The sequence below is a fragment of the Octopus bimaculoides genome, chromosome 28, assembly GCF_046866305.1.
Source record: "Octopus bimaculoides isolate indiv1 chromosome 28, ASM4686630v1, whole genome shotgun sequence".
In the NCBI taxonomy this organism is placed as follows: domain Eukaryota; kingdom Metazoa; phylum Mollusca; class Cephalopoda; order Octopoda; family Octopodidae; genus Octopus; species Octopus bimaculoides.
This window is the reverse complement of record NC_142955.1, coordinates 23,109,603-23,137,529: the sequence shown is the minus strand read 5'-3', so window position 1 is coordinate 23,137,529 and position 27,927 is coordinate 23,109,603. Positions and strand designations below refer to the sequence as shown.

General features: G+C 38.4%; 3 protein-coding genes across 5 annotated transcripts; all 3 read left to right on the top strand.

The window, feature by feature from the left end:
• The first annotated feature begins 2,599 nt into the window (after positions 1-2,599).
• LOC149130760 (uncharacterized) lies at positions 2,600-8,327 on the top strand. 2 transcript variants are annotated; one of them, XM_089344187.1, is made up of 2 exons: positions 2,600-3,038; positions 5,030-8,327. In XM_089344187.1, exon 2 carries the CDS (start codon positions 5,461-5,463, stop codon positions 7,492-7,494), a length of 2,034 nt encoding a protein of 677 aa, XP_089200313.1. In that variant the 5' UTR covers positions 2,600-3,038; positions 5,030-5,460; the 3' UTR covers positions 7,495-8,327. The 2 variants fall into 2 exon arrangements, with proteins under 2 accessions (XP_089200313.1, XP_089200314.1); XM_089344188.1 differs by lacking the exon at positions 2,600-3,038 and adding an exon at positions 3,046-4,250.
• Positions 8,328-8,457: 130 nt separating this feature from the next.
• Positions 8,458-14,944, top strand: LOC149130759 (uncharacterized). The gene is made up of 2 exons (XM_089344206.1): positions 8,458-11,255; positions 12,213-14,944. The coding sequence occupies exon 2, from the start codon at positions 12,638-12,640 to the stop codon at positions 14,090-14,092; it is 1,455 nt and encodes a 484-aa protein (XP_089200332.1). The 5' UTR covers positions 8,458-11,255; positions 12,213-12,637; the 3' UTR covers positions 14,093-14,944.
• Positions 14,945-21,661: 6,717 nt separating this feature from the next.
• Positions 21,662-26,359, top strand: LOC149130758 (uncharacterized). Of its 2 annotated transcripts, none has more exons than XM_089344204.1 (2): positions 21,662-21,758; positions 23,750-26,359. In XM_089344204.1, exon 2 carries the CDS (start codon positions 24,176-24,178, stop codon positions 25,667-25,669), a length of 1,494 nt encoding a protein of 497 aa, XP_089200330.1. In that variant the 5' UTR covers positions 21,662-21,758; positions 23,750-24,175; the 3' UTR covers positions 25,670-26,359. The 2 variants fall into 2 exon arrangements, with proteins under 2 accessions (XP_089200330.1, XP_089200331.1); XM_089344205.1 differs by having other exon boundaries at positions 21,662-22,970.
• Positions 26,360-27,927: the final 1,568 nt, after the last annotated feature.

Sequence of the window (27,927 nt, the reverse complement as noted above, 5' to 3'; positions counted from 1 at the left end):
CAGTGGAGCAGTCATTTTTACTGTGTAAAATTAGGAAAGTGGAGTACGAGGTGGTACCCAAAACTAACCGGAATTGTTTCCTGTGGGACAAGTCCATTGTAGTTCGGGCCTTCATTGTTAGAAGCCTCTTAATGTGACATTTGGTCATCAGTCTACCAACTGGTGTCATTGTCTGACGTACAGCCACACGGTGCATCTTTGTTTTGCAGTGCTTCTGCTATTTGTCGATTTTTGTGATGGCTGAAATGAAGGGACAGCGCGCTTCCATGAAATTCTGTTTTCTGCCGGGAAAAACAGTGGTGAAAACAGTTACCATTCTTCAAACAGCTTCGAAGTATGCTGCCATGTGCAAAACACAAGTTTAGGAATGGTCATTTGTTGCTTGAAGACCAACCTCATTCCGGGCGACCATTGACTTCCCGACCAAATAAAAAACATCATGATAATTCATGAACTAATCTTGGAGGACTGCTTCAGAACAGTTGATGAACCTGTTGATATGACTGGTATGTCCTGGAGCTCCAAAGATTAGAGAAGATGGGAAACAAATCAGAAATTTATTGAGAAATACAAGTAAGTCTTTTACTGAGCAGTGTGACAGTAACAACTTGATCGATTCATTGCATAATAGAAGTATGGAGATGAAGTGAAGTGAGAGGAAAAGGTTAGTGACATCATTGGCTGAGGGGCCCTACTTGAAGAGGAAGAGTGAGTTAGGTTAAGTGGGCGGATTTAGGATCAGCATGGGACACTTTAGCCCTGAGCAGGGGCCACAGAAGGATGAATGTAGATGTGCAAGCTAGAAGGGGAATCTTGCAGTAAGTTCTAGCAATAGGTTAAACAGTGCAAATTTCAGATGTTACCCAGTCAGACAGTCAACACTGAGAGGTAGGTAAGGCGTCGAGCTGGCAGAAACGTTAGCACACCGGGCGAAATGCTTAGTGGTATTTCGTCTGCCGCTACTTTCTGAGTTCAAATTCCGCCGAGGTTGACTTTGCCTTTCATCCTTTCGGGGTCGATTGAATAAGTACCAGTTACGCACTGGGGTCGATATAATCGACTTAATCCGTTTGTCTGTCCTTGTTTGTCCCCTCTGTGTGTAGCCCCTTGTGGGCAGTAAAGAAATAACACAGAGAGGTAGGTGAATCATACTTTGTTTCTAATAGTACAAGCTTTTTTGACACTCATAGGAATATGTATATATTTTTTTCTTTTCTTGTCCTCTTCCACCAGATGTCTGCGAAAATAAGAATTGGTAGTGATGCCATCAGACCTTTCTGTGACGAGGGAGATGTTATCATCTGGATCTGTAAGATTAACGTGATAGCCAGGCTGCAAAGCATTGGAGATGTAGGTCTCATGGCTCAGTATGCATGGGGAAACGCGTTGGCATTGTACTTTGAAATTAATGAAACAGCAGTGGAAGAATGTTATTTTCTCGCATGAGTCATCCTTTACCTTATTTCCGACCACTGGCTGAGAGTCAGCCAAAAGAGGCATTTGACCCAGACTGCCTTATTCCAACTGTTAAACATGGAGGAGGATCTGTGATGATCTGGTGGGGCTATGTCTTGGAAATCTGCCAGCCCAATGGTTTCCCTTCACAGCAGAATTAATAGTCAATACCCTTTAAGCATTTTATCTGATCAAATTCATCCTGTGGTTGAGATCTGGCCACCACAGTCCCCAGATCTCAATATTATTGAACAGTTATGGTGCATTTTAGAAAAACAAGTAAGGTGTCAATATCCTCCACCATCATCACTTCAAGAACAGGAGACTGTTTTAGCTAAAGAATGGACAAAAATTCCTTTGGAAACAATTCGAACTTTGTACGAGTTCATACCTCGTAAAAGTCGAGCTGTAATTACTGCCAAAAGCAGTCCTACCCCATATTAAATTTAATTTGTTTGAGATTTTGTGTTGTTTCCACTATTTTGTCTGCAATAAATGCTAATTCGGGTGGCATAACTAGTGTTGCACCCATCCAACTTTGGAAGGTCATAACTTTCAGAAAAATGAATATTTTTTAATGAAATATTCTAGGCATATATTATTTATTATGTAGATTCCGAATATACAAAAAATTTTCGGACATTCCAACAGAGTCCACTTAAATTCCTCTTAACTTCCAGGAAAATGAATATTTTTTCGTGAAATTTTCTACAAATATACCTTGATGTATGTACATTTCGAGCATGTAGGAATTTTGATGGAAACAACTGCAGGTTATTTTTGAGAAGTGTTCCCCACTCGGTGGTGTTTCGGAGCAAGTCGTCCATAATTGTTTCATTTTTCCCTATTATGTGCGTATGTGCATCCGTAGATTTCTCTGTAGTTATGCCCTGTTCTCTTCTACTTCTCTACAAGAAACATTTACTTAGAAATTTACTTCTATTGAGAAAAAAAAATCGTGTGCATGTTATTTTTAACGTAAGTTTTCTTATGACAGCTTCTCTTTCCTGCGTATAACTTTTCTTGAATAGTACCCATTTCGACCAGTGTGCTAACGATTCTACAAGCTCACAGTCTTCAAAAAAAATAAGGAATTCCCCGGCGGAGAATCGAACCCTGGCCTCCCGCGTGACCGAGAGTGTGGCATGTGAAATAAAATGCTGAAAATAAACAAAGGATCAGTGAGTAGAGCCATCTATTGGGTAATTCAGGAAGTAAATCTTATCAAGGGAAACAACTAACACAAGATGTCGTTTTCAATGGGTTCTGCCTCGCTGTTTGTATTTTGAAAACGATTAAGTTTAATTACGTCATGTGGTGTATAAAAAGTTAAATTATCGGTTAATGTTTACTTTAACACCCGGCCACTGTGTTGTGTTTGTGGTGTTATGGGCTGTGATGAGCTATGTGGAGGAGGATTGAAGGTGAAGCAAACGGAAGTGAAGACAGCAGGACCCGGCTGAAGAGCCACAGGCGCATGCGTGGCAGTTCGAGCAGGGACGGCGAGCGTAGAGGTCCCGGTTTTAATTTGGCTGATTGTGTTTTCATATGTAGCGATCGCTTATCCTGTCACGGTCGACAAGGTAAGGTCGCTGTAGTCCTTTCTCCCTTTTGCTTCTTGTTCTGTTGTCTTTTCCCTCCGTCACACTAAAGGCTATTTCGGCCCATAACAAAAAGAAAAGTATGAGTGTAGTCCGTATTTCGAACGATATGATCAAACCGTTTTGCGGTGACGCGGATGTTAAAGAAGATGAAGTTGGTTGCGAAGCTCCACGGGATACAAGACTTAGGGAGTTAAGAAAGCAAGAAAACCCCAAGCAAAAATCAGTTATGCACAGATATGAAATTTGCTCATTGCTTCTTCTCCGTAACCAGACCGATCCATTTCTTGACTGTATTGTAACTTGAGGTGAAAAGTGAATTCTGTACAATAATTAAAAAAAAAACATTCTTTGAAAACCTTCCTTAAAGAAGGTTATGGTGACTGTTTGGTGGTGTACGGTTGGACTCATCGACTATAACTGCTTAAAACCCAGAAGAACCATTACTGCAGTAACATATTGACATGAAATTGCCAAAATGAAAGAAAAACTGCTACTCCTCCGTCCCAGACTGGTCAGCAGAAGGGGGTCATGCTTCATGACAAAGCTCTACAGCACATTTAGCGAATGATGCTTCAGAAGTTGAGGGAACTTGGCTACAAGGTTCTTCCTCGCACAGCTTATTCCCCAGACCTTTCTCCTACTGACCACTTTTTCAAGTACCTTGATGGTTTCCTGCAAGAGGAAGAGTTCAAAAATCAAACAGATGCTGAAAGTGCATTCAAAGAGTTCATTAACTCCAGATTTCTATGTTGTCGGAATAAACAAACTTGTAACACGTGAAGACCTGTTGCAGCATGTGAACTCGAAATCGTGATGGCACCTGTACCAGTGGAGCGCTAATAGCACCGTCCGACCGTGATCATTGCCAGAGCAGCTGTCTGGCTTCCGTGCCAGTGCCACGTAAATGACACCATTTGAACGTGATTGTTACCAGCGTCGCCTTACTGGCATGTCAAAAATCATTTGAGCGAGGTCGCAGCCAGTACCGCCTGACTGGCCTTCGTGCCAGTGGCACGTAAAAGCACCCGTTACACTTTTGGAGTAGTTGGCGTTCAGAAGGGCATACTGCTGTAGAAGCTGCCATATCAGATTGGAGCCCGGTTTAGCCATCTGGCTAGCCAGTCCTCAGTCAAATCGTCCAACCTATGCTAGCATGGAAGGCGGACGTTAAACGATGATGATGATATAATGGTACTTACTTTGATGAATAAGATTTCCACATTGTTGAAATATATTGTGATGAATTTCATGTTTCAAAACGTTGCTTACTTTTTACTCAGCCCGTTACTTTGTGTGTATACACTTGTATGTACTTAGTTTGTGAATATTTGTTGTTTCAATAACTGTTATTATGGCAAAGAAAGATACTGCTGTTCCAGCCATGACCATGCTATCAATACATTGTTTAATATATTAGTAATATAGATGTTTTAATATAATGATGTGTATGTGTGTGCGTGCATGGGTATATATATGGGGTTGGTGCATAATTATTGTGGCTTTTTGCAACAAATTTTATTCAGCAAAAACAATAGCAACATGTAACAAAAACATTGTTAAATGATTATTCCGGAGCATATTCACCATCTACTTCAATTACTGCTTCCCATTTGCTTGGAAGACAGTCAAACCATCATTTAAAGATGTTTTTGTGAAATGTTGTTATTGTTTTTGTTGAATAAAATTTGTTGTAAAGAAGCAGCAATAATTATGCACCAACCCAATACACGCACACGCATATATGATATAGGCTTTGCACTAAGTTGTGTGATGCAATTTTAACAACAAATTGAAAAGTAAACTTCGGTTGTTGAGGTGAATGTTAACTTTTACAATTTATCTTCATAGAAATGAAGTAACACTTCCACTATTGTATCTCTGCTATTAAAATATCCTCTATATCTGTATATTGTATCTCTGCTATTAGAATATCTTCTATATCTTATACTGGTGTTTCTCTATTATTTCAGAATATCAGACGACTGTGACATCAAAAAATTGCTTACATCAAATTCATCATCAACATTTATTTTCTGTTAAAGACTAAAGAAAAAGCTTACATGGAACAAATATATATATAATTCTATGGTAAACTACAATGAAATATTTCTTCTGAATTAAGATTATTGGCAGCATTTCTCTACTGTACAGTCTGCAATATGTACAAGACGAACTTGCATTCTAAAAATTAAACTTGGATGAAGTTTCAAATATGTTTGTGGCATCTTCAGATATTGACAACAATCAGAGTTGATGTGAAAATAGCTGTAAAACATTACAAAGAAATGAATGATAAAAAGTGAAAAAGGAAAATAAACACATTGTTCTGAGAGGAGAAAACTATTGAAACAATGGATAATGTTACAGACCTAAAAGATTGATTTATTATTTTATTGAAGAAATGGAAAAAGAGACTGAAAAATCCCCATACCATTGTGATATCTGTCAAAAATCATTTTCTCTGGAAAGTAGGCTCATTAAACACAAATGTATTAATAGAGGTGAGAAACCATATCCCTGTGATATTTGTGGTAAATCATTCTCTAGAAAGAATTGGTTAGCTAAACATAGACACATTCATATGGACAAGGAGCCATATCATTGTGATATCTGTGGTAAATCATTCTCTCAAAGAATTGAATTATATACTCACAAACGTGTTCACACGGGAGCAAAACCATACCACTGTGATATCTGTGGTAAATCATTCTCTCAGAAGTTTAGTTTAACTATTCATATACGTATTCACACAGGAGAAAAACCATATCATTGTGATGTCTGTAGTAAATCATTCTCTCATTTAACTAATTTACATACTCACAAACGCATTCATACAGGGGAAAAGACGCATCATTGTGATATCTGTGGTAAATCATTCTCTCGGAAAATTGATCTAACTGTTCACATACGCATTCACACAGGAGAAAAACCATATCATTGTGATGTCTGTAGTAAATCATTCTCTCACCTAACTTCTTTACGTACTCACAAACGCATTCATACAGGGGAAAAGACGCATCATTGTGATATCTGTGGTAAATCATTCTCACAAAAGATTGGTTTAACTGTTCACATACGCATGCACACAGGAGAAAAACCATGTCATTGTGATGTCTGTAAGAAATCATTCTCTCACTTGACTGCTTTACGTCTGCACAAATGTATTCATGCACGAGAAAAGATCTATCATTGTGATATCTGTGGTAAATCATTCAGTCGAGTAAGTAACTTATCTTCACACAAATATATTCATACACATCAGAAACCTTATCACTGTGACATCTGCAGTAAATCATTTGCTAATAGTTGGGACTTAACTGTCCACATGCGTGTTCATACAGGAGAGAAGCCTTATCACTGTGATATCTGTGGTAAATCATTCTCTAGATGTAATGACTTGACTACACACAAATATACTCATACAGGTGAGAAGCCCTATTCTTGTGATACCTGTGGTAAATCATTCGCTGCTACTGGTGACTTAACCAAACACAAACGTACTCATACAGGAGAAAAACCATATCAGTGTGATATCTGTGGTAAATCGTTCTCTAGAAATGAGGGTCTCACTAATCATAAACGTAATCATACAGGCGAAAAACCATATCCATGTGATATCTGTGGTAAATCATTCTCTCGGAAGATTGATCTAACTGTTCACATACGCATTCACACAGGAGAAAAACCATGTCCGTGTGATATCTGTGGTAAATCATTCTCTCACCTAACTTCTTTACGTACTCACAAACGCATTCATACAGGGGAAATGACACATCATTGTGATATCTGTGGTAAATCATTCTCACAAAAGATTGGTTTAACTGTTCACATACGCATGCACACAGGAGAAAAACCACATCAATGTGATGTCTGTAAGAAATCATTCTCTCACTTGACTGCTTTACGTATGCACAAATGCATTCATACGCAGGAAAAGACATTTCATTGTGATATCTGTAGTAAATCATTCAGTCGATTAAGTAAATTATCTTCACATAAATGTATTCATACACAACAGAAACCATATCACTGTGACGTCTGTGGTAAATCATTCTCTAATACTTTGGACTTAACTGTCCACATACGGAGTCATACAGGAGAGAAACCCTCACACAAATATATTCATACAGGAGAGAAACCCTCACACAAATATATTCATACAGGTGAGAAGCCCTATTCTTGTGATATCTGTGGTAAATCATTCAAAGCTACTGGTGACTTAACCAGACACATCCGTATTCATACAGGAGAAAAACCATACCAATGTGATATCTGTGGTAAATCTTTCTCTAGAAATGATGGTCTCATTAATCATAAACGTATTCATACAGGAGAGAAGCCACATGACTGCCGTGTCTGTGGTAAATCGTTCTATACTAGCAATCAGCTGACTACACACAAATATATTCATACAGGAGAGAAGCCTTATGACTAATATCTGTGGTAAATCATTCACTGGTAATGTCGACTTAACCAGACACATATCTACTCCTGCAGGAGAAAAACCATATCACTGTGATATCTGTGGTGCATCATTGACTAGAAATGAGGATCTCACTAGTCACAAACATACTCATACACGAGAGAAGCCGTATCAAGATATGTAGTTAATATTTTTCTGAAAATATTCATTTAACTAAACATAAATGCATTCATACAGAGAAGACATATTAGTGTGATATATTCCGTACATCATTGTCTCAAATTAATAACTTTACTAAATCATTGCAGGTTACCTACTTTCCATTTCTTCACCCTTTCATCACCACTCACCCTCATACACCCTGGCCACCTCCTCCAACTGTCCCACCCTTTTCTTCCCTTTAAACCACTCATTCCTATACTTTGAAGGCCAACTCTAACCTCTCCTCACCACTATTCTTATCTCTTTCTATGAGATTCCTCGTGATCCTTCCCTCCTCATCTCAATTCAAAATAGTCATGCAGATTCTCGAAAGTGAGAAACCTGTTCTCACAGCTCTACTACTACTACTACTCCCTCAGTTTGTCTGTCTGTCCCCTTGTCTCACAGTCCTGCTTGTTAATGTGTTTATTATTGCCTGTCTCTTTTTCTATCTCTCAATCTGTCTCTCTGTCTTCTCAATCATTTATCTCAGGGTGGGGAAATTTTTGTTGCACCGGGCAAAAATTTCCAACGAAAAGGTCCATGGGCAAACCACAAGTTCTAACTCTTCTATCTGTGTAAATCTTGTATATATCTATGTATAATTTGATATATGTTAATAAAGATAAGTTTAACATATTAAATTAATGCGAAACGTCTTTATTAACACCACCACTGAGTTTAGGACATTTATTATATTACTTATGAGGCATTCTATATTTTTCAGCTGGAGTGTAATTGGGTCTCAAGGGGGTGGTACAAACCTAGCAGTATGTGTTTTATAGTGAAAACAAAATTTCTATTCAAATGAAACAATTACTGTTTGAGTCTAACCGTTTCATGTTGTAGTGGAAATGCAACCTGTCGCAAATAGGAATTTGAATGTTGTATAAATTTTATAATTGAAAAATTTATTATATTTTGTACATAGGAATATTTCAGCCGCAATAGAATCTGTTCACAGGCACAAATGCGCCTGCGGGTGGGATTTTCCCCACTCCTGATTTATCTTCTTGACTGTGTGGCCAATAATCTTTACTTTTTACATCATTTCTCTCTGAAGACATCATGAAATCTAAATAAAGCTGGTTTATTCTTAAATTTTTTTTTATTTCATATTTACATGTAGATCTTCTAACCACATCATAGGTTTACCCAAATAATAAACTATAGAATTCACAAATTTTCCATTATTTTATATAAGTGGTTAAATATTTGAGGTTATCATGCAGTGAACGAGAGGTAAACAACAGGATAACTTTGTATATTAAAAATGTTAATGATATTGGTGGAAGTTGATAGGCATCATGCTTTCTCTTTGTGCTTCACACTTGTCTGGCAATCGTTCAACCTTTTGATCCACCAATGAATTTCAGACCAGAGAAATTGAACTATTGATCCGCATCTTCCTTGCAGTGGAGCAGTCACTTTTACTGTGTAAAATTAGGAAAGTGGAGCACGAGGTGGTACCCAAAACTAACCGGAATTGTTTCCTGTGGGACAAGTCCATTGTAGTTCGGGCCTTCATTGTTAGAAGCCTCTTAATGTGACATTTGGTCATCAGTCTACCAACTGGTGTCATTGTCTGACGTACAGCCACACGGTGCATCTTTGTTTTGCAGTGCTTCTGCTATTTGTCGATTTTTGTGATGGCTGAAATGAAGGGACAGCGCGCTTCCATGAAATTCTGTTTTCTGCTGGGAAAAACAGTGGTGAAAACAGTTACCATTCTTCAAACAGCTTTGAAGCATGCTGCCATGTGCAAAACACAAGTTTATGAACGGTTTTCATGCTTTAGGAATGGTCATTTGTTGCTTGAAGACCAACCTCATTCAGGGCGACCATTGACTTCCCGACCAAATAGAAACATCATGACAATTCATGAACTAATCTTGGAGGACTGCTTCAGAACAGGTGATATGACTGGTGTGTCCTGGAACTGCTGCCAATGAATTACGAATGAAAGGAATTGCTGGTGAATTAGGGAGAAAACATAAGTGCATGCGAACAAAGATTTCTTGAGAGGCTATAGGTATCCATGTGGATTTGCGGAAGAATGCAAGTTCTGGAGTTTGGAATGGGAGATAAAAAGTTTGGACAGATATCAAATTTTTGTCACTGCAGGCTTCCATAGTTGCTTGTAAGTTCTGTATATAAAGCCAGTTCTCTGGTTGTAGAGTAGTGTTTCCCAACCTCTTCGCCTTGAGGCCCCACTATAAGTCTCCAGAAAAACGTATTCTCCACCAGTTTCTGGAAAGAAAACAGTTTTATTTCATAATAGTATACCTTAAAAAAATATCTACCAGGGCATTACAATAGTGTTATACTCGCACACACGCTCAAGCTAGTCGTGACTAGTCGATCCTACAACTACTATCTAGCGTGAATGGGCGTATGCTCAAAACATGTAAACAAATTGAGTAAAATACAAAGTAAATAATATTTTGTTGTTGAATCTTCCCCATCTTACTCCTAAAACGTCGTTTCACGTTCTTCCAAGGTGTATTTTGGTGTCGCCTCTATTTCGGTAATCCCATTGTACGACGCACTCCAACAATCAGAATATATAATCGTCCTTGGTTTGATAAATTTCTCAATTAGTGGAATAACAGTTTCAGAAGAACGGTCAGGTACAAAGATTAGAAACCTATTTTTATCCTCTCTATCCCGTCCTCTGTTGTATTTGCGCTTGCACATCATAGATTCATCTGTTTCTACGGTGTGCCCAAGTCCACCAATTTGGTAGGAGTTACGCAGAAGATAATTGCTTGTACTGATACCATTGGACAACAGTAGATTTTGAAAGGCCGACTCTTTAATAGACTCTTTACCAATAACATGTAGTGTATGATTTATTTACTTTGTTTTAAAAAGTTATTTACTTTGTTTAGAAAAAACCCTAACATGTTTTGCGCATGACGTGCACTCGCGCTAGAAAGTCGTAGGATCGACTAGTCACGACTCGCTATGCGTTTGTGCGAGTGCGCGCACCGGGACCACTTTCCTTGAATAATACCCATTTCGACCAGTGTGCTAACGATTCTACCAGCTCACCGCCTTAAAAAAATAAGGAATTCCCAGACGGGGAATTGAACCCTGGCCTCCCGCGTGACAGAGAGTGTGGCATGTGAAATAAAATGCTGAAAATAAACAAAGGATCAGTGAGTAGAGCCATCTATTGGGTAATTCAGGAAGTAAATCTTATCAAGGGAAACAACTAACACAAGATGTCGTTTTCAATGGGTTCTGCCTCGCTGTTTGTATTTCGAAAACGATTAAGTTTAATTACGTCATGTGGTGTATAAAAAGTTAAATTATCGGTTAATGTTTACTTTAACACCCGGCCACTGTGTTGTGTTTGTGGTGTTATGGGCTGTGATGAGCTATGTGGTGCTGGTGGAGGAGGATTGAAGGTGAAGCAAACGGAAGTGAAGACAGCAGGACCCGGCTGAAGAGCCACAGGCGCATGCGTGGCAGTTCGAGCAGGGACGGCGAGCGTAGAGGTCCCGGTTTTAATTTGGCTGATTGTGTTTTCATATGAAGCGATCGCTTATCCTGTCACGGTCGACAAGGTAAGGTCGCTGTATTCCTTTCTCCCTTTTGCTTCTTGTTCTGTTGTCTTTTCCCTCCGTCACACTAAAGGCTATTTCGGCCCATAACAAAAAGAAAAGTATGAGTGTAGTCCGTATTTCGAACGATATGATCAAACCGTTTTGCGGTGACGCGGATGTTGTCGCTTGGTTAAAGAAGATGAAATAGATGACTTAGCGAGTTTTCTCCCGCTGTACCTAGATGGTTCGGCGTTGGCGCTACACTTAGAAAAGCAAGAGAGGGACCAACTTAGCGCGGAAAAAATAGAAATCCGCTTGATGGAGGTCTTTGAGAGACTAGAAGTTATCCAAGCTTCAGGCCATTTGGATACTACTAAAGAAGAGTGGTCCCGCGTCCGAGGTAGCTAGTCGTGAGTAGTCGATCCTACAAGCGCGCGTATGCAAATGAATACATGCGCGCTCTTTTTACTGCTGAAATGGCTGAATATATATCAATGAAGTAACACTTTTCTGCCTGCCGTCGTTGCCTCCTCTTATTACTCCGTGGCGGCCGCAGCCGTCTACATCTTCGGTCGCCGTTCGCTCTGTGGATCTCGTTTGCGAGCGTTCGTGCCGGACGACGACGGATCGAATGCGGCTTGCCGCAGCGACGACTTCTTCCAAGCTAATGCTGCCCTCGACTCGGACGAGACTACCCGCCGAACTTAAGCATATCGCTAAGCGGAGGAAAAGAAACCAACCGGGATTCCCTAAGTAACGGCGAGTGAACCGGGAGAAGCCCAACGCCGAATCTCGTCGGCCGCGCCGGTCGTCGAGAGCTGAGGCGCAAGGGTCGTACATGGTCGATCGTTTCGCCCGGCTAGGTTCGGAGTCTCCTATTGTATCTCTGCTATTAAAATATCCTCTATATCTGTATATTGTATCTCTGCTATTAGAATATCTTCTATATCTTATACTGGTGTTTCTCTATTGTTTCAGAATATCGGACGACTGACGTCAAAAAATTGCTTACATCAAATCCATCATCAACATTTATTTTCTTTTAAAGACTAAAGAAAAAGCTTACATGGAACAAATATATAATTCTATGGTAAACTACAATGAAATATTTCTTCTGAATTGAGATTATCGGCAGCATTTCTCTACTGTATAGTCTGCAATATGTACAAGACAAACTTGCACTCTGACAATTAAATTTGGATGAAGTTTCAAATATATTTGTGGCATCTTCAGATATTGACAACAATCAGAGTTGATGTGAAAATAGCTGTAAAACATTACAAAGAAATGAATGATAAAAAGTGAAAAAGGAAAATAAACACATTGTTCTGAGAGAAAAAGACTTTTGAAACAATGGATAATGTTACAGACTTAAAGGATTGATTTATTATTTTATTGAAGAAATGGAAAAAGAGACTGAAAAATCCCCATACCATTGTGATATCTGTCAAAAATCATTTTCTCTGGAAAGTAGGCTCATTAAACACAAATGTATTAATAGAGGTGAGAAACCATATCCCTGTGATGTTTGTGGTAAATCATTCTCAAGAAAGAATTGGTTAGCTAAACATAGACGCATTCATATGGACAAGGAGCCATATCATTGTGATATCTGTGGTAAATCATTCTCTCAAAGAATTGAATTATATACTCACAAACGTGTTCATACAGAAGCAAAACCTTACCACTGCGATATCTGTGGTAGATCATTTTCACGGAAGCTTAATCTAACTGGTCACGTACGCACTCACACAGGAGAAAAACCACATCATTGTGATGTCTGTAGTAAATCATTCTCTCGTTTAACCAATTTACGTGCTCACAAGCGCATTCATGCTGGGGAAAACACACATCAGTGTGATATCTGTGGTAAATCATTCTCACAAAAGAGTGGTTTAACTGTTCACATACGCATTCACACAGGAGAAAAACCACATCAATGTGATGTCTGTAGTAAATCATTTTCTCACGTAGCGTCTTTACGTGCTCACAAACTCATTCATACAGGAGAAATGATGCATTGTGATATCTGTGGTAAACCATTCATTCACAAGAGTGATTTAACTTTTCACATACGCGTGCACACAGGAGAAAAACCATATCATTGTGATGTCTGTAGTAAATCCTTCCCTCGCTTAGCTTCTTTACGTATTCACAAACGCATTCATACAGGGGAAATGACACATCATTGTGATATCTGTGGTAAATCATTCATTCGATCAAGTAACTTAGCTTCACACAAATACATTCATACGAAAGAGAAACCATATCAGTGTGACATCTGTGGTAAATCATTCCCTATTACTTCGCACTTAATTGTCCACGTACGTAGTCATACAGGAGAGAAGCCCTATCCTTGTAATATCTGTGGTAAATCATTCTCTACAAGTAGTGTGTTGACTGCACACAAATATGTTCATATGCAACAGAAACCATATCAGTGTGACGTTTGTGGTAAATCATTCACTCTTAAAGGAAGCTTAAATACCCACAGACGTAGTCATACAGGAGAGAAACCCTATTCTTGTGATATCTGTCGTAAATCATTCTCTCAGTTTGCAAGCTTAAGCGTCCACATACGTAGTCATACAGGAGAGAGGCCCTATTCTTGTGATATCTGTGGTAAATCATTCTCTAGAAGTAATGACTTGACTAGACACAAATATATTCATACAGGTGAGAGGCCCCATACTTGTGATATCTGTGGTAAATCATTCCGAGCTACTGGTGACTTAACCAGACACCTCCGTATTCATACAGGAAAAAAACCATATCACTGCGATATCTGTGGTGAATCATTCTCTAGAAATGATGGTCTCATTAAACACAAACCTATCCATACAGGAGAGAAGCAATAGTGTGATATCTATGGTAAATCATTCTCTAGAAATGATGGTCTCATTAATAATAAACGTATTCATACAGGAGAGAAGCCACATGACTGCCGTGTCTGTGGTAAATTGTTCTATACTAGCAATCAGTTGACTACACACAAATATATTCATACAAGAGCAAAGCCATATCACTGTGATATCTGTGGTAAATCATTCACTGGTAATGTTGACTTAACCAGACACATCTCTACTCCTGCAGGAGAAAAACCATATCACTGTGATATCTGTGGTGCATCATTGACTAGAAATGAGGATCTCACTAGTCACAAACATACTCATACACGAGAGAAGCCGTATTTCCATTTCTTCACCCTTTCATCACCACTCACCCTCATACACCCTGGCCACCTCCTCCAACTGTCCCACCCTTTTCTTCCCTTTAAACCACTCATTCCTATACTTTGAAGGCCAACTCTAACCTCTCCTCACCACTATTCTTATCTCTTTCTATGAGATTCCTAGTGATCCTTCCCTCCTCATCTCAATTCAAAATAGTCATGCAGATTCTCGAAAGTGAGAAACCTGTTCTCACAGCTCTACTACTACTACTACTCCCTCAGTTTGTCTGTCTGTCCCCTTGTCTCACAGTCCTGCTTGTTAATGTGTTTATTATTGCCTGTCTCTTTTTCTATCTGTCTCTCTCTCTTCTCAATCATTTATCTCAGGGTGGGGAAATTTTTGTTGCACCGGGCAAAAATTTCCAACGAAAAGGTCCATGGGCAAACCACAAGTTCTAACTCTTCTATCTGTGTAAATCTTGTATATATCTATGTATAATTTGATATATGTTAATAAAGATAAGTTTAACATATTAAATTAATGCGTAACGTCTTTATTAACACCACCACTGAATTTAGGACATTTATTATATTACTTATGAGGCATTCTATATTTTTCAGCTGGAGTGTAATTGGGTCTCAAGGGGGTGGTACAAACCTAGCAGTATGTGTTTTATAGTGAAAACAAAATTTCTATTCAAATGAAACAATTACTGTTTGAGTCTAACCGTTTCATGTTGTAGTGGAAATGCAACCTGTCGCAAATAGGAATTTGAATGTTGTATAAATTTTATAATTGAAAAATTTATTATATTTTGTACATAGGAATATTTCAGCCACAATAGAATCTGTTCACAGGCACAAATGCGCCTGCGGGTGGGATTTTCCCCACTCCTGATTTATCTTCTTGACTGTGTGGCCAATAATCTTTACTTTTTTCATCATTTGTCTCTGAAGACATCATGAAATCTAAATAAAGCTGGTTTATTCTTAAATTATTTTTTATTTCATATTTACATGTAGATCTTCTAACCACATCATAGGTTTACCCAAATAATAAACTATAGAATTCACAAATTTTCCATTATTTTATATAAGTGGTTAAATATTTGAGGTTATCATGCAGTGAACGAGAGGTAAACAACAGGATAACTTTGTATATTAAAAATGTTAATGATATTGGTGGAAGTTGATAGGCATCATGCTTTCTCTTTGTGCTTCACACTTGTCTGGCAATCGTTCAACCTTTTGATCCACCAATGAATTTCATCCCCTGACACCTTCAAACCAGAGAAATTGAACTATTGATCCGCATCTTCCTTGCAGTGGAGCAGTCATTTTTACTGTGTAAAATTAGGAAAGTGGAGTACGAGGTGGTACCCAAAACTAACCGGAATTGTTTCCTGTGGGACAAGTCCATTGTAGTTCGGGCCTTCATTGTTAGAAGCCTCTTAATGTGACATTTGGTCATCAGTCTACCAACTGGTGTCATTGTCTGACGTACAGCCACACGGTGCATCTTTGTTTTGCAGTGCTTCTGCTATTTGTCGATTTTTGTGATGGCTGAAATGAAGGGACAGCGCGCTTCCATGAAATTCTGTTTTCTGCCGGGAAAAACAGTGGTGAAAACAGTTACCATTCTTCAAACAGCTTCGAAGTATGCTGCCATGTGCAAAACACAAGTTTAGGAATGGTCATTTGTTGCTTGAAGACCAACCTCATTCCGGGCGACCATTGACTTCCCGACCAAATAAAAAACATCATGATAATTCATGAACTAATCTTGGAGGACTGCTTCAGAACAGTTGATGAACCTGTTGATATGACTGGTATGTCCTGGAGCTCCAAAGATTAGAGAAGATGGGAAACAAATCAGAAATTTATTGAGAAATACAAGTAAGTCTTTTACTGAGCAGTGTGACAGTAACAACTTGATCGATTCATTGCATAATAGAAGTATGGAGATGAAGTGAAGTGAGAGGAAAAGGTTAGTGACATCATTGGCTGAGGGGCCCTACTTGAAGAGGAAGAGTGAGTTAGGTTAAGTGGGCGGATTTAGGATCAGCATGGGACACTTTAGCCCTGAGCAGGGGCCACAGAAGGATGAATGTAGATGTGCAAGCTAGAAGGGGAATCTTGCAGTAAGTTCTAGCAATAGGTTAAACAGTGCAAATTTCAGATGTTACCCAGTCAGACAGTCAACACTGAGAGGTAGGTAAGGCGTCGAGCTGGCAGAAACGTTAGCACACCGGGCGAAATGCTTAGTGGTATTTCGTCTGCCGCTACTTTCTGAGTTCAAATTCCGCCGAGGTTGACTTTGCCTTTCATCCTTTCGGGGTCGATTGAATAAGTACCAGTTACGCACTGGGGTCGATATAATCGACTTAATCCGTTTGTCTGTCCTTGTTTGTCCCCTCTGTGTGTAGCCCCTTGTGGGCAGTAAAGAAATAACACAGAGAGGTAGGTGAATCATACTTTGTTTCTAATAGTACAAGCTTTTTTGACACTCATAGGAATATGTATATATTTTTTTCTTTTCTTGTCCTCTTCCACCAGATGTCTGCGAAAATAAGAATTGGTAGTGATGCCATCAGACCTTTCTGTGACGAGGGAGATGTTATCATCTGGATCTGTAAGATTAACGTGATAGCCAGGCTGCAAAGCATTGGAGATGTAGGTCTCATGGCTCAGTATGCATGGGGAAACGCGTTGGCATTGTACTTTGAAATTAATGAAACAGCAGTGGAAGAATGTTATTTTCTCGCATGAGTCATCCTTTACCTTATTTCCGACCACTGGCTGAGAGTCAGCCAAAAGAGGCATTTGACCCAGACTGCCTTATTCCAACTGTTAAACATGGAGGAGGATCTGTGATGATCTGGTGGGGCTATGTCTTGGAAATCTGCCAGCCCAATGGTTTCCCTTCACAGCAGAATTAATAGTCAATACCCTTTAAGCATTTTATCTGATCAAATTCATCCTGTGGTTGAGATCTGGCCACCACAGTCCCCAGATCTCAATATTATTGAACAGTTATGGTGCATTTTAGAAAAACAAGTAAGGTGTCAATATCCTCCACCATCATCACTTCAAGAACAGGAGACTGTTTTAGCTAAAGAATGGACAAAAATTCCTTTGGAAACAATTCGAACTTTGTACGAGTTCATACCTCGTAAAAGTCGAGCTGTAATTACTGCCAAAAGCAGTCCTACCCCATATTAAATTTAATTTGTTTGAGATTTTGTGTTGTTTCCACTATTTTGTCTGCAATAAATGCTAATTCGGGTGGCATAACTAGTGTTGCACCCATCCAACTTTGGAAGGTCATAACTTTCAGAAAAATGAATATTTTTTAATGAAATATTCTAGGCATATATTATTTATTATGTAGATTCCGAATATACAAAAAATTTTCGGACATTCCAACAGAGTCCACTTAAATTCCTCTTAACTTCCAGGAAAATGAATATTTTTTCGTGAAATTTTCTACAAATATACCTTGATGTATGTACATTTCGAGCATGTAGGAATTTTGATGGAAACAACTGCAGGTTATTTTTGAGAAGTGTTCCCCACTCGGTGGTGTTTCGGAGCAAGTCGTCCATAATTGTTTCATTTTTCCCTATTATGTGCGTATGTGCATCCGTAGATTTCTCTGTAGTTATGCCCTGTTCTCTTCTACTTCTCTACAAGAAACATTTACTTAGAAATTTACTTCTATTGAGAAAAAAAAATCGTGTGCATGTTATTTTTAACGTAAGTTTTCTTATGACAGCTTCTCTTTCCTGCGTATAACTTTTCTTGAATAGTACCCATTTCGGCACTATCACGCTATTAGATGTCAGAAGTGAAAGTAGTCGCTGTCTGTCAGCCTGCTTGCCTGTCTGCCTGCATGCCTGTCTGCCTGCATGCCTGCTGCTGGCCTGTCTGCCTGCTTGCCTGCTGCTGGCCTGTCTGCCTGCTTGCGTGCTGAGCTATCTGTCTGTCTGTCTGTCTGTCTGCTGGTTTGAGTTGATACTTTGGCTTACTTACTTACTGATATCTATCTACTATGTATCTATCTATCAATTATTAGAAAACACAAATTTAATATAAAAACATTTTCCTGAAATTGCAAATTATTTAAAATATAAAAATATAATTTTCAACAGAGAGAATTTATCAAAATAGAAAACAAATGAAGTTTGAAGTTAAGTTTCAAAATAAATGTGATACTTATGCTCCGTAGATACTTATACTCTGTAATGTTTCAAACGCATGGATATAGGTGTCGAATTTGTTCCAATAACTTCTGGAAGATCTCATCCTTGAATTCGTAACGCCACATGAATTCTATTAGATGTGTTTGCAGTAAATTCCGGGTTGTCCCATTTTCTCTTTTGTTCTGGTTCTTGGCATGTTTTCATAGGCATTCGATGTGATTTGTTGTGGCAAATGTAACCGGATCAACAAAATTTATTGAATGGTTCACGGTTAAATGTCTATATCCTAGCGTGTTTAGTGTATTATATGAACGCCAGAGGTCAGAAATTATTGTTGTTCCTGGTAAAATCCGCTCTTGTATAATTTCTAAAAGGGTATCAGATGATCGATCTTCTACCGCAACTAAAAAACATCTTCTCGTATCTCTTTCTAACGCACCAAACACCCACTGCGTTTTAACCCGATGGCCAACATTATATTTTCTTCTAACAAACGCACTTTCATCTATCTCCACTATTCGGTTTGGTCCGCCTAACTTAATATTTTGCGCAATATAATACTCTGCACATACATCACGGCAGTAATTCCTCCAATCTGTTACAGCTACATTTGCTATACGACATTCCTGGCCTAAATTCTTAGCTAAATCTCCCTTAGCCCAATAATATAATATATCTATAATCTGCTCGCTTTTCAGTTTGCTATTATCTAGAAATTTCCCTTTCTAATGGAAATCAGTTTTCTACAAGGCCTTCCACATGACCATATCATGCCATCGGACAAATTGTTTTTGGCCACTTCCCTCATGCTAGCTCCACAAGAGGGACATATTTTTTCAGTATTTAACAATCCGTATGTCTTGAGCCAGTGAATACTAGCTGCTGTTGTTGCGGTGGCGATGGCAATGTCGCGGTGATTAATTCCATTTGCACTGGGATATGTAGAAGTCATCGTGAAAAACCTGCAACTAATTTGTTCTCGTGTAGATTTCAATTTGAATTACGCGCGCTTTTGGGTGTTCGTTGGTGGGTATGATGGGTAATTCTTGTAGAATTCCGTAGAATTTAAACAAGCGAAGGTAAGGTGGACGAGAATTTAAACAAATGAAGTTCAGTTTAAAGTTTATAAATAAATATATTTCATTCCATGTTCAGTTTAAACTTTATGAATAAATGTATTTTTGCATTATTCATTATTGTTTTTAAAAATAAATCACATATACCCATCATACCCACCCAAAAGCGCGCGTAATTCAAATTGAAATCTACACGAGAACAAATTAGTTGCAGGTTTTTCACGATGACTTCTACATATCCCAGTGCAAATGGAATTAATCACCGCGACATTGCCATCGCCACCGCAACAACAGCAGCTAGTATTCACTGGCTCAAGACATACGGATTGTTAAATACTGAAAAAATATGTCCCTCTTGTGGAGCTAGCATGAGGGAAGTGGCCAAAAACAATTTGTCCGATGGCATGATATGGTCATGTGGAAGGCCTTGTAGAAAACTGATTTCCATTAGAAAGGGAAATTTCTAGATAATAGCAAACTGAAAAGCGAGCAGATTATAGATATATTATATTATTGGGCTAAGGGAGATTTAGCTAAGAATTTAGGCCAGGAATGTCGTATAGCAAATGTAGCTGTAACAGATTGGAGGAATTACTGCCGTGATGTATGTGCAGAGTATTATATTGCGCAAAATATTAAGTTAGGCGGACCAAACCGAATAGTGGAGATAGATGAAAGTGCGTTTGTTAGAAGAAAATATAATGTTGGCCATCGGGTTAAAACGCAGTGGGTGTTTAGTGCGTTAGAAAGAGATACGAGAAGATGTTTTTTAGTTGCGGTAGAAGATCGATCATCTGATACCCTTTTAGAAATTATACAAGAGCGGATTTTACCAGGAACAACAATAATTTCTGACCTCTGGCGTTCATATAATACACTAAACACGCTAGGATATAGACATTTAACCGTGAACCATTCAATAAATTTTGTTGATCCGGTTACATTTGCCACAACAAATCACATCGAATGCCTATGGAAACATGCCAAGAACCAGAACAAAAGAGAAAATGGGACAACCCGGAATTTACTGCAAACACATCTAATAGAATTCATGTGGCGTTACGAATTGAAGGACGAGATCTTCCAGAAGTTATTGGAACAAATTCGACACCTATATCCATGCGTTTGAAACATTACAGAGTATAAGTATCTACGGAGCATAAGTATCACATTTATTTTTAAACTTAACTTCAAACTTCATTTGTTTTCTATTTTGATAAATTCTCTCTGTTGAAAATTATATTTTTATATTTTAAATAATTTGCAATTTCAGGAAAATGTTTTTATATTAAATTTGTGTTTTCTAATAATTGATAGATAGATACATAGTAGATAGATATCAGTAAGTAAGTAAGCCAAAGTATCAACTCAAACCAGCAGACAGACAGACAGACAGACAGATAGCTCAGCACGCAAGCAGGCAGACAGGCAAGCAGGCTGACAGACCAGCAACAGGCATGCAGGCAGACAGGCAGACAGACAGCGACTACTTTCACTTCTGACATCTAATAGCGTGATAGTGCCCCCATTTCGACCAGTGTGCTAACGATTCTACAAGCTCACAGTCTTCAAAAAAAATAAGGAATTCCCCGGCGGAGAATCGAACCCTGGCCTCCCGCGTGACCGAGAGTGTGGCATGTGAAATAAAATGCTGAAAATAAACAAAGGATCAGTGAGTAGAGCCATCTATTGGGTAATTCAGGAAGTAAATCTTATCAAGGGAAACAACTAACACAAGATGTCGTTTTCAATGGGTTCTGCCTCGCTGTTTGTATTTTGAAAACGATTAAGTTTAATTACGTCATGTGGTGTATAAAAAGTTAAATTATCGGTTAATGTTTACTTTAACACCCGGCCACTGTGTTGTGTTTGTGGTGTTATGGGCTGTGATGAGCTATGTGGAGGAGGATTGAAGGTGAAGCAAACGGAAGTGAAGACAGCAGGACCCGGCTGAAGAGCCACAGGCGCATGCGTGGCAGTTCGAGCAGGGACGGCGAGCGTAGAGGTCCCGGATTTAATTTGGCTGATTGTGTTTTCATATGAAGCGATCGCTTATCCTGTCACGGTCGACAAGGTAAGGTCGCTGTATTCCTTTCTCCCTTTTGCTTCTTGTTCTGTTGTCTTTTCCCTCCGTCACACTAAAGGCTATTTCGGCCCATAACAAAAAGAAAAGTATGAGTGTAGTCCGTATTTCGAACGATATGATCAAACCGTTTTGCGGTGACGCGGATGTTAAAGAAGATGAAGTTGGTTGCGAAGCTCCACGGGATACAAGACTTAGCGAGTTAAGAAAGCAAGAAAACCCCAAGCAAAAATCAGTTATGCACAGATATGAAATTTGCTCATTGCTTCTTCTCCGTAACCAGACCGATCCATTTCTTGACTGTATTGTAACTTGAGGTGAAAAGTGAATTCTGTACAATAATTAAAAAAAAAACATTCTTTGAAAACCTTCCTTAAAGAAGGTTATGGTGACTGTTTGGTGGTGTACGGTTGGACTCATCGACTATAACTGCTTAAAACCCAGAAGAACCATTACTGCAGTAACATATTGACATGAAATTGCCAAAATGAAAGAAAAACTGCTACTCCTCCGTCCCAGACTGGTCAGCAGAAGGGGGTCATGCTTCATGACAAAGCTCTACAGCACATTTAGCGAATGATGCTTCAGAAGTTGAGGGAACTTGGCTACAAGGTTCTTCCTCGCACAGCTTATTCCCCAGACCTTTCTCCTACTGACCACTTTTTCAAGTACCTTGATGGTTTCCTGCAAGAGGAAGAGTTCAAAAATCAAACAGATGCTGAAAGTGCATTCAAAGAGTTCATTAACTCCAGATTTCTATGTTGTCGGAATAAACAAACTTGTAACACGTGAAGACCTGTTGCAGCATGTGAACTCGAAATCGTGATGGCACCTGTACCAGTGGAGCGCAAATAGCACCGTCCGACCGTGATCATTGCCAGAGCAGCTGTCTGGCTTCCGTGCCAGTGGCACGTAAATGACACCATTTGAACGTGATTGTTACCAGCGTCGCCTTACTGGCATGTCAAAAATCATTTGAGCGAGGTCGCAGCCAGTACCGCCTGACTGGCCTTCGTGCCAGTGGCACGTAAAAGCACCCGTTACACTTTTGGAGTAGTTGGCGTTCAGAAGGGCATACTGCTGTAGAAGCTGCCATATCAGATTGGAGCCCGGTTTAGCCATCTGGCTAGCCAGTCCTCAGTCAAATCGTCCAACCTATGCTAGCATGGAAGGCGGACGTTAAACGATGATGATGATATAATGGTACTTACTTTGATGAATAAGATTTCCACATTGTTGAAATATATTGTGATGAATTTCATGTTTCAAAACGTTGCTTACTTTTTACTCAGCCTGTTACTTTGTGTGTATACACTTGTATGTACTTAGTTTGTGAATATTTGTTGTTTCAATAACTGTTATTATGGCAAAGAAAGATACTGCTGTTCCAGCCATGACCACGCTATCAATACATTGTTTAATATATTAGTAATATAGATGTTTTAATATAATGATGTGTATGTGTGTGCGTGCATGGGTATATATATGGGGTTGGTGCATAATTATTGTGGCTTTTTGCAACAAATTTTATTCAGCAAAAACAATAGCAACATGTAACAAAAACATCGTTAAATGATTATTCCGGAGTATATTCACCATCTACTTCAATTACTGCTTCCCATTTGCTTGGAAGACAGTCAAACCATCATTTAAAGATGTTTTTGTGAAATGTTGTTATTGTTTTTGTTGAATAAAATTTGTTGTAAAGAAGCAGCAATAATTATGCACCAACCCAATACACGCACACGCATATATGATATAGGCTTTGCACTAAGTTGTGTGATGCAATTTTAACAACAAATTGAAAAGTAAAGTTCGGTTGTTGAGGTGAATGTTAACTTTTACAATTTATCTTCATAGAAATGAAGTAACACTTCCACTATTGTATCTCTGCTATTAAAATATCCTCTATATCTGTATATTGTATCTCTGCTATTAGAATATCTTCTATATCTTATACTGGTGTTTCTCTATTATTTCAGAATATCAGACGACTGTGGCATCAAAAAATTCCTTACATCAAATTCATCATCAACATTTATTTTCTTTTAAAGACTAAAGAAAAAGCTTACATGGAACAAATATATAATTCTATGGTAAACTACAATGAATATTTCTTCTGAATTGAGATTATTGGCAGCATTTCTCTGCTGTATACTCTGCAATATGTACAAGACGAACTTGCATTCTAACAATTAAATTTGGATGAAGTTTCAAATATGTTTGTGGCATCTTCAGATATTGACAACAATCAGAGTTGATGTGAAAATAGCTGTAAAACATTACGAAGAAATGAATGATAAAAAGTGAAAAAGGAAAATAAACATATTGTTCTGAGAGGAGAAAAGTATTGAAACAATGGATAATGTTACAGACTTAAAGGATTGATTTATTATTTTATTGAAGAAATGGAAAAAGAGACTGAAAAATCCCCATACCATTGTGATATCTGTCAAAAATCATTTTCTCTGGAAAGTAGGCTCATTAAACACAAATGTATTAATAGAGGTGAGAAACCATATCCCTGTGATATTTGTGGTAAATCATTCTCTAGAAAGAATTGGTTAGCTAAACATAGACGCATTCATATGGACAAGGAGCCATATCATTGTGATATCTGTGGTAAATCATTCTCTCAAAGAATTGAATTATATACTCACAAACGTGTTCATACTGAAGCAAAACCTTACCGCTGCGATATCTGTGGTAGATCATTTTCTCTGAAGGTTAATCTAACTGTTCACGTACGCACTCACACAGGAGAAAAACCACATCATTGTGATGTCTGTAGTAAATCATTCTCTCGTTTAACCAATTTACGTGCTCACAAGCGCATTCATGCTGGGGAAAACACACATCAGTGTGATATCTGTGGTAAATCATTCTCACAAAAGAGTGGTTTAACTGTTCACATACGCATGCACACAGGAGAAAAACCACATCAATGTGATATCTGTGGTAAATCATTCTCACAAAATAGTGGTTTAACTGATCACGTACGCGTGCACACAGGAGAAAAGCCATATCATTGTGATATCTGTAGTAAATCATTTTCTCAGTTACCTTCTTTACATGGTCACAAACGCATTCATACAGGGGAAATGACACATCATTGTGATATCTGTGGTAAATCATTCATTCGATCAAGTAACTTAGCTTCACACAAATACATTCATACGAAAGAGAAACCATATCAGTGTGACATCTGTGGTAAATCATTCCCTATTACTTCGCACTTAATTGTCCACGTACGTAGTCATACAGGAGAGAAGCCCTATCCTTGTAATATCTGTGGTAAATCATTCTCCACAAGTAGTGCGTTGACTGCACACAAATATGTTCACACAGGTGGGAAGCCCTATTCTTGTGACGTCTGTGGTAAGTCATTCAGTCAATTAAATAGATTAACTTCACACAAGTATGTTCATATGCAACAAAAACCATATCAGTGTGACATCTGTGGTAAATCATTCTCTAGAAATCAGGGTCTCATTTATCATAAAAGTATTCATACAGGAGAGAAGCTATATGACTGTCGTATCTGTGGTAAATCGTTCTATACTCGCAATCAGTTGACTACACACAAATATATTCATACAGGTGAGAATCCTTATGACTGTGATATCTGTGGTAAATCATTCTCTAGAAATGAGGATCTCACTGTTCATAAACATACTCATAAAGGAGAAAAACCATATCGCTGTGATGTCTGTGGTAAATCATTCTCTCTGAGAGGTAGCTTAACTACACACAAATATATTCATACAGGTGAAAAACCATATCAGTGTGATATCTGTGGAAAATCATTCTCTCACTTAACTTCCTTACATACTCACAAATGCATTCATCAAGAGAAAAGCCACATCATTATGATGTCTGTAGTAAATCATTCTCTCACTTAATTGCTTTACGTATACACAAATGCATTCATATGCAGAAATAGACATTTCGTTGTGATATCTGTGGTAAATCATTCAGTAACTCATCTTCACATAAATGTATTCATATGCAATAGAAACCATATCACTGTGACATCTGCAGTAAATCATTTGCTAATACTTCGGACTTAACTGTCCACATCCGTATTCATACAGGAGAAAACCCGTATCAGTGTGATATCTGTGGTAAATCATTCTCTAGAAATGATGGTCTCATTAATCATAAACGTATTCATACAGGAGAGAAGCCACATGACTGCCGTGTCTGTGGTAAATTGTTCTATACTAACAATCAGCTGACTACACACAAATATATTCATACAGGAGAGAAGCCTTATGACTAATATCTGTGGTAAATCATTCACTGGTAATGTCGACTTAACCAGACACATATCTACTCCTGCAGGAGAAAAACCATATCACTGTGATATCTGTGGTGCATCATTGACTAGAAATGAGGATCTCACTAGTCACAAACATACTCATACACGAGAGAAGCCGTATCAAGATATGTAGTGAATATTTTTCTGAAAATATTCATTTAACTAAACATAAATGCATTCATACAGTTCTAACTCTTCTATCTGTGTAAATCTTGTATATATCTATGTATAATTTGATATATGTTAATAAAGATAAGTTTAACATATTAAATTAATGCGTAACATCTTTATTAACACCACCACTGAATTTAGGACATTTATTATATAATTGAAAAATTTATTATATTTTGTACATAGGAATATTTCAGCTGCAATAGAATCTGTTCACAGGCACAAATGCGCCTGCGGGTGGGATTTTCCGCACTCCTGATTTATCTTCTTGACTGTGTGGCCAATAATCTTTACTTTTTACATCATTTCTCTCTGAAGACATCATGAAATCTAAATAAAGCTGGTTTATTCTTAAATTTTTTTTTATTTCATATTTACATGTAGATCCCCTAACCACATCATAGGTTTACCCAAATAATAAACTATAGAGTTCACAAATTTTCCATTATTTTATATAAGTGGTTAAATATTTGAGGTTATCATGCAGTGAACGAGAGATAAACAACAGGATAACTTTGTATATTAAAAATGTTAATGATATTGGTGGAAGTTGATAGGCATCATGCTTTCTCTTTGTGCTTCACACTTGTCTGGCAATTGTTCAACCTTTTGATCCACCAATGAATTTCAGACCAGAGAAATTGAACTATTGATCCGCATCTTCCTTGCAGTGGAGCAGTCACTTTTACTGTGTAAAATTAGGAAAGTGGAGTACGAGGTGGTACCCAAAACTAACCGGAATTGTTTCCTGTGGGACAAGTCCATTGTAGTTCGGGCCTTCATTGTTAGAAGCCTCTTAATGTGACATTTGGTCATCAGTCTACCAACTGGTGTCATTGTCTGACGTACAGCCACACGGTGCATCTTTGTTTTGCAGTGCTTCTGCTATTTGTCGATTTTTGTGATGGCTGAAATGAAGGGACAGCGCGCTTCCATGAAATTCTGTTTTCTGCTGGGAAAAACAGTGGTGAAAACAGTTACCATTCTTCAAACAGCTCTGAAGTATGCTGCCATGTGCAAAACACAAGTTTAGGAATGGTCATTTGTTGCTTGAAGACCAACCTCATTCCGGGCGACCATTGACTTCCCGACCAAATAGAAACATCATGACAATTCATGAACTAATCTTGGAGGACTGCTTCAGAACAGTTGATATGACTGGTGTGTCCTGGAACTGCTGCCAATGAATTACGAATGAAAGGAATTGCTGTGTCTCGCTTGCTCTTATAAGATCAACACCAGTGACACCTGAAACTTAAGTGAATTGGGGGGGAAAACATAAGTGCATGCGAACAAAGATTTCTTGAGAGGCTATAGGTATCCATGTGGATTTGCGGAAGAATGCAAGTTCTGGAGTTTGGGATGGGAGATAAAAAGTTTGGACAGATATCAAATTTTTGTCACTGCAGGCTTCCATAGTTGCTTGTAAGTTCTGTATATAAAGCCAGTTCTCTGGTTGTAGAGTAGTGTTTCCCAACCTCTTCGCCTTGAGGCCCCACTATAAGTCTCCAGAAAAACGTATTCTCCACCAGTTTCTGGAAAGAAAACAGTTTTATTTCATAATAGTATACCTTAAAAAAATATCTACCAGGGCATTACAATAGTGTTATACTCGCACGCACGCTCAAGCTAGTCGTGACTAGTCGATCCTACAACTACTATCTAGCG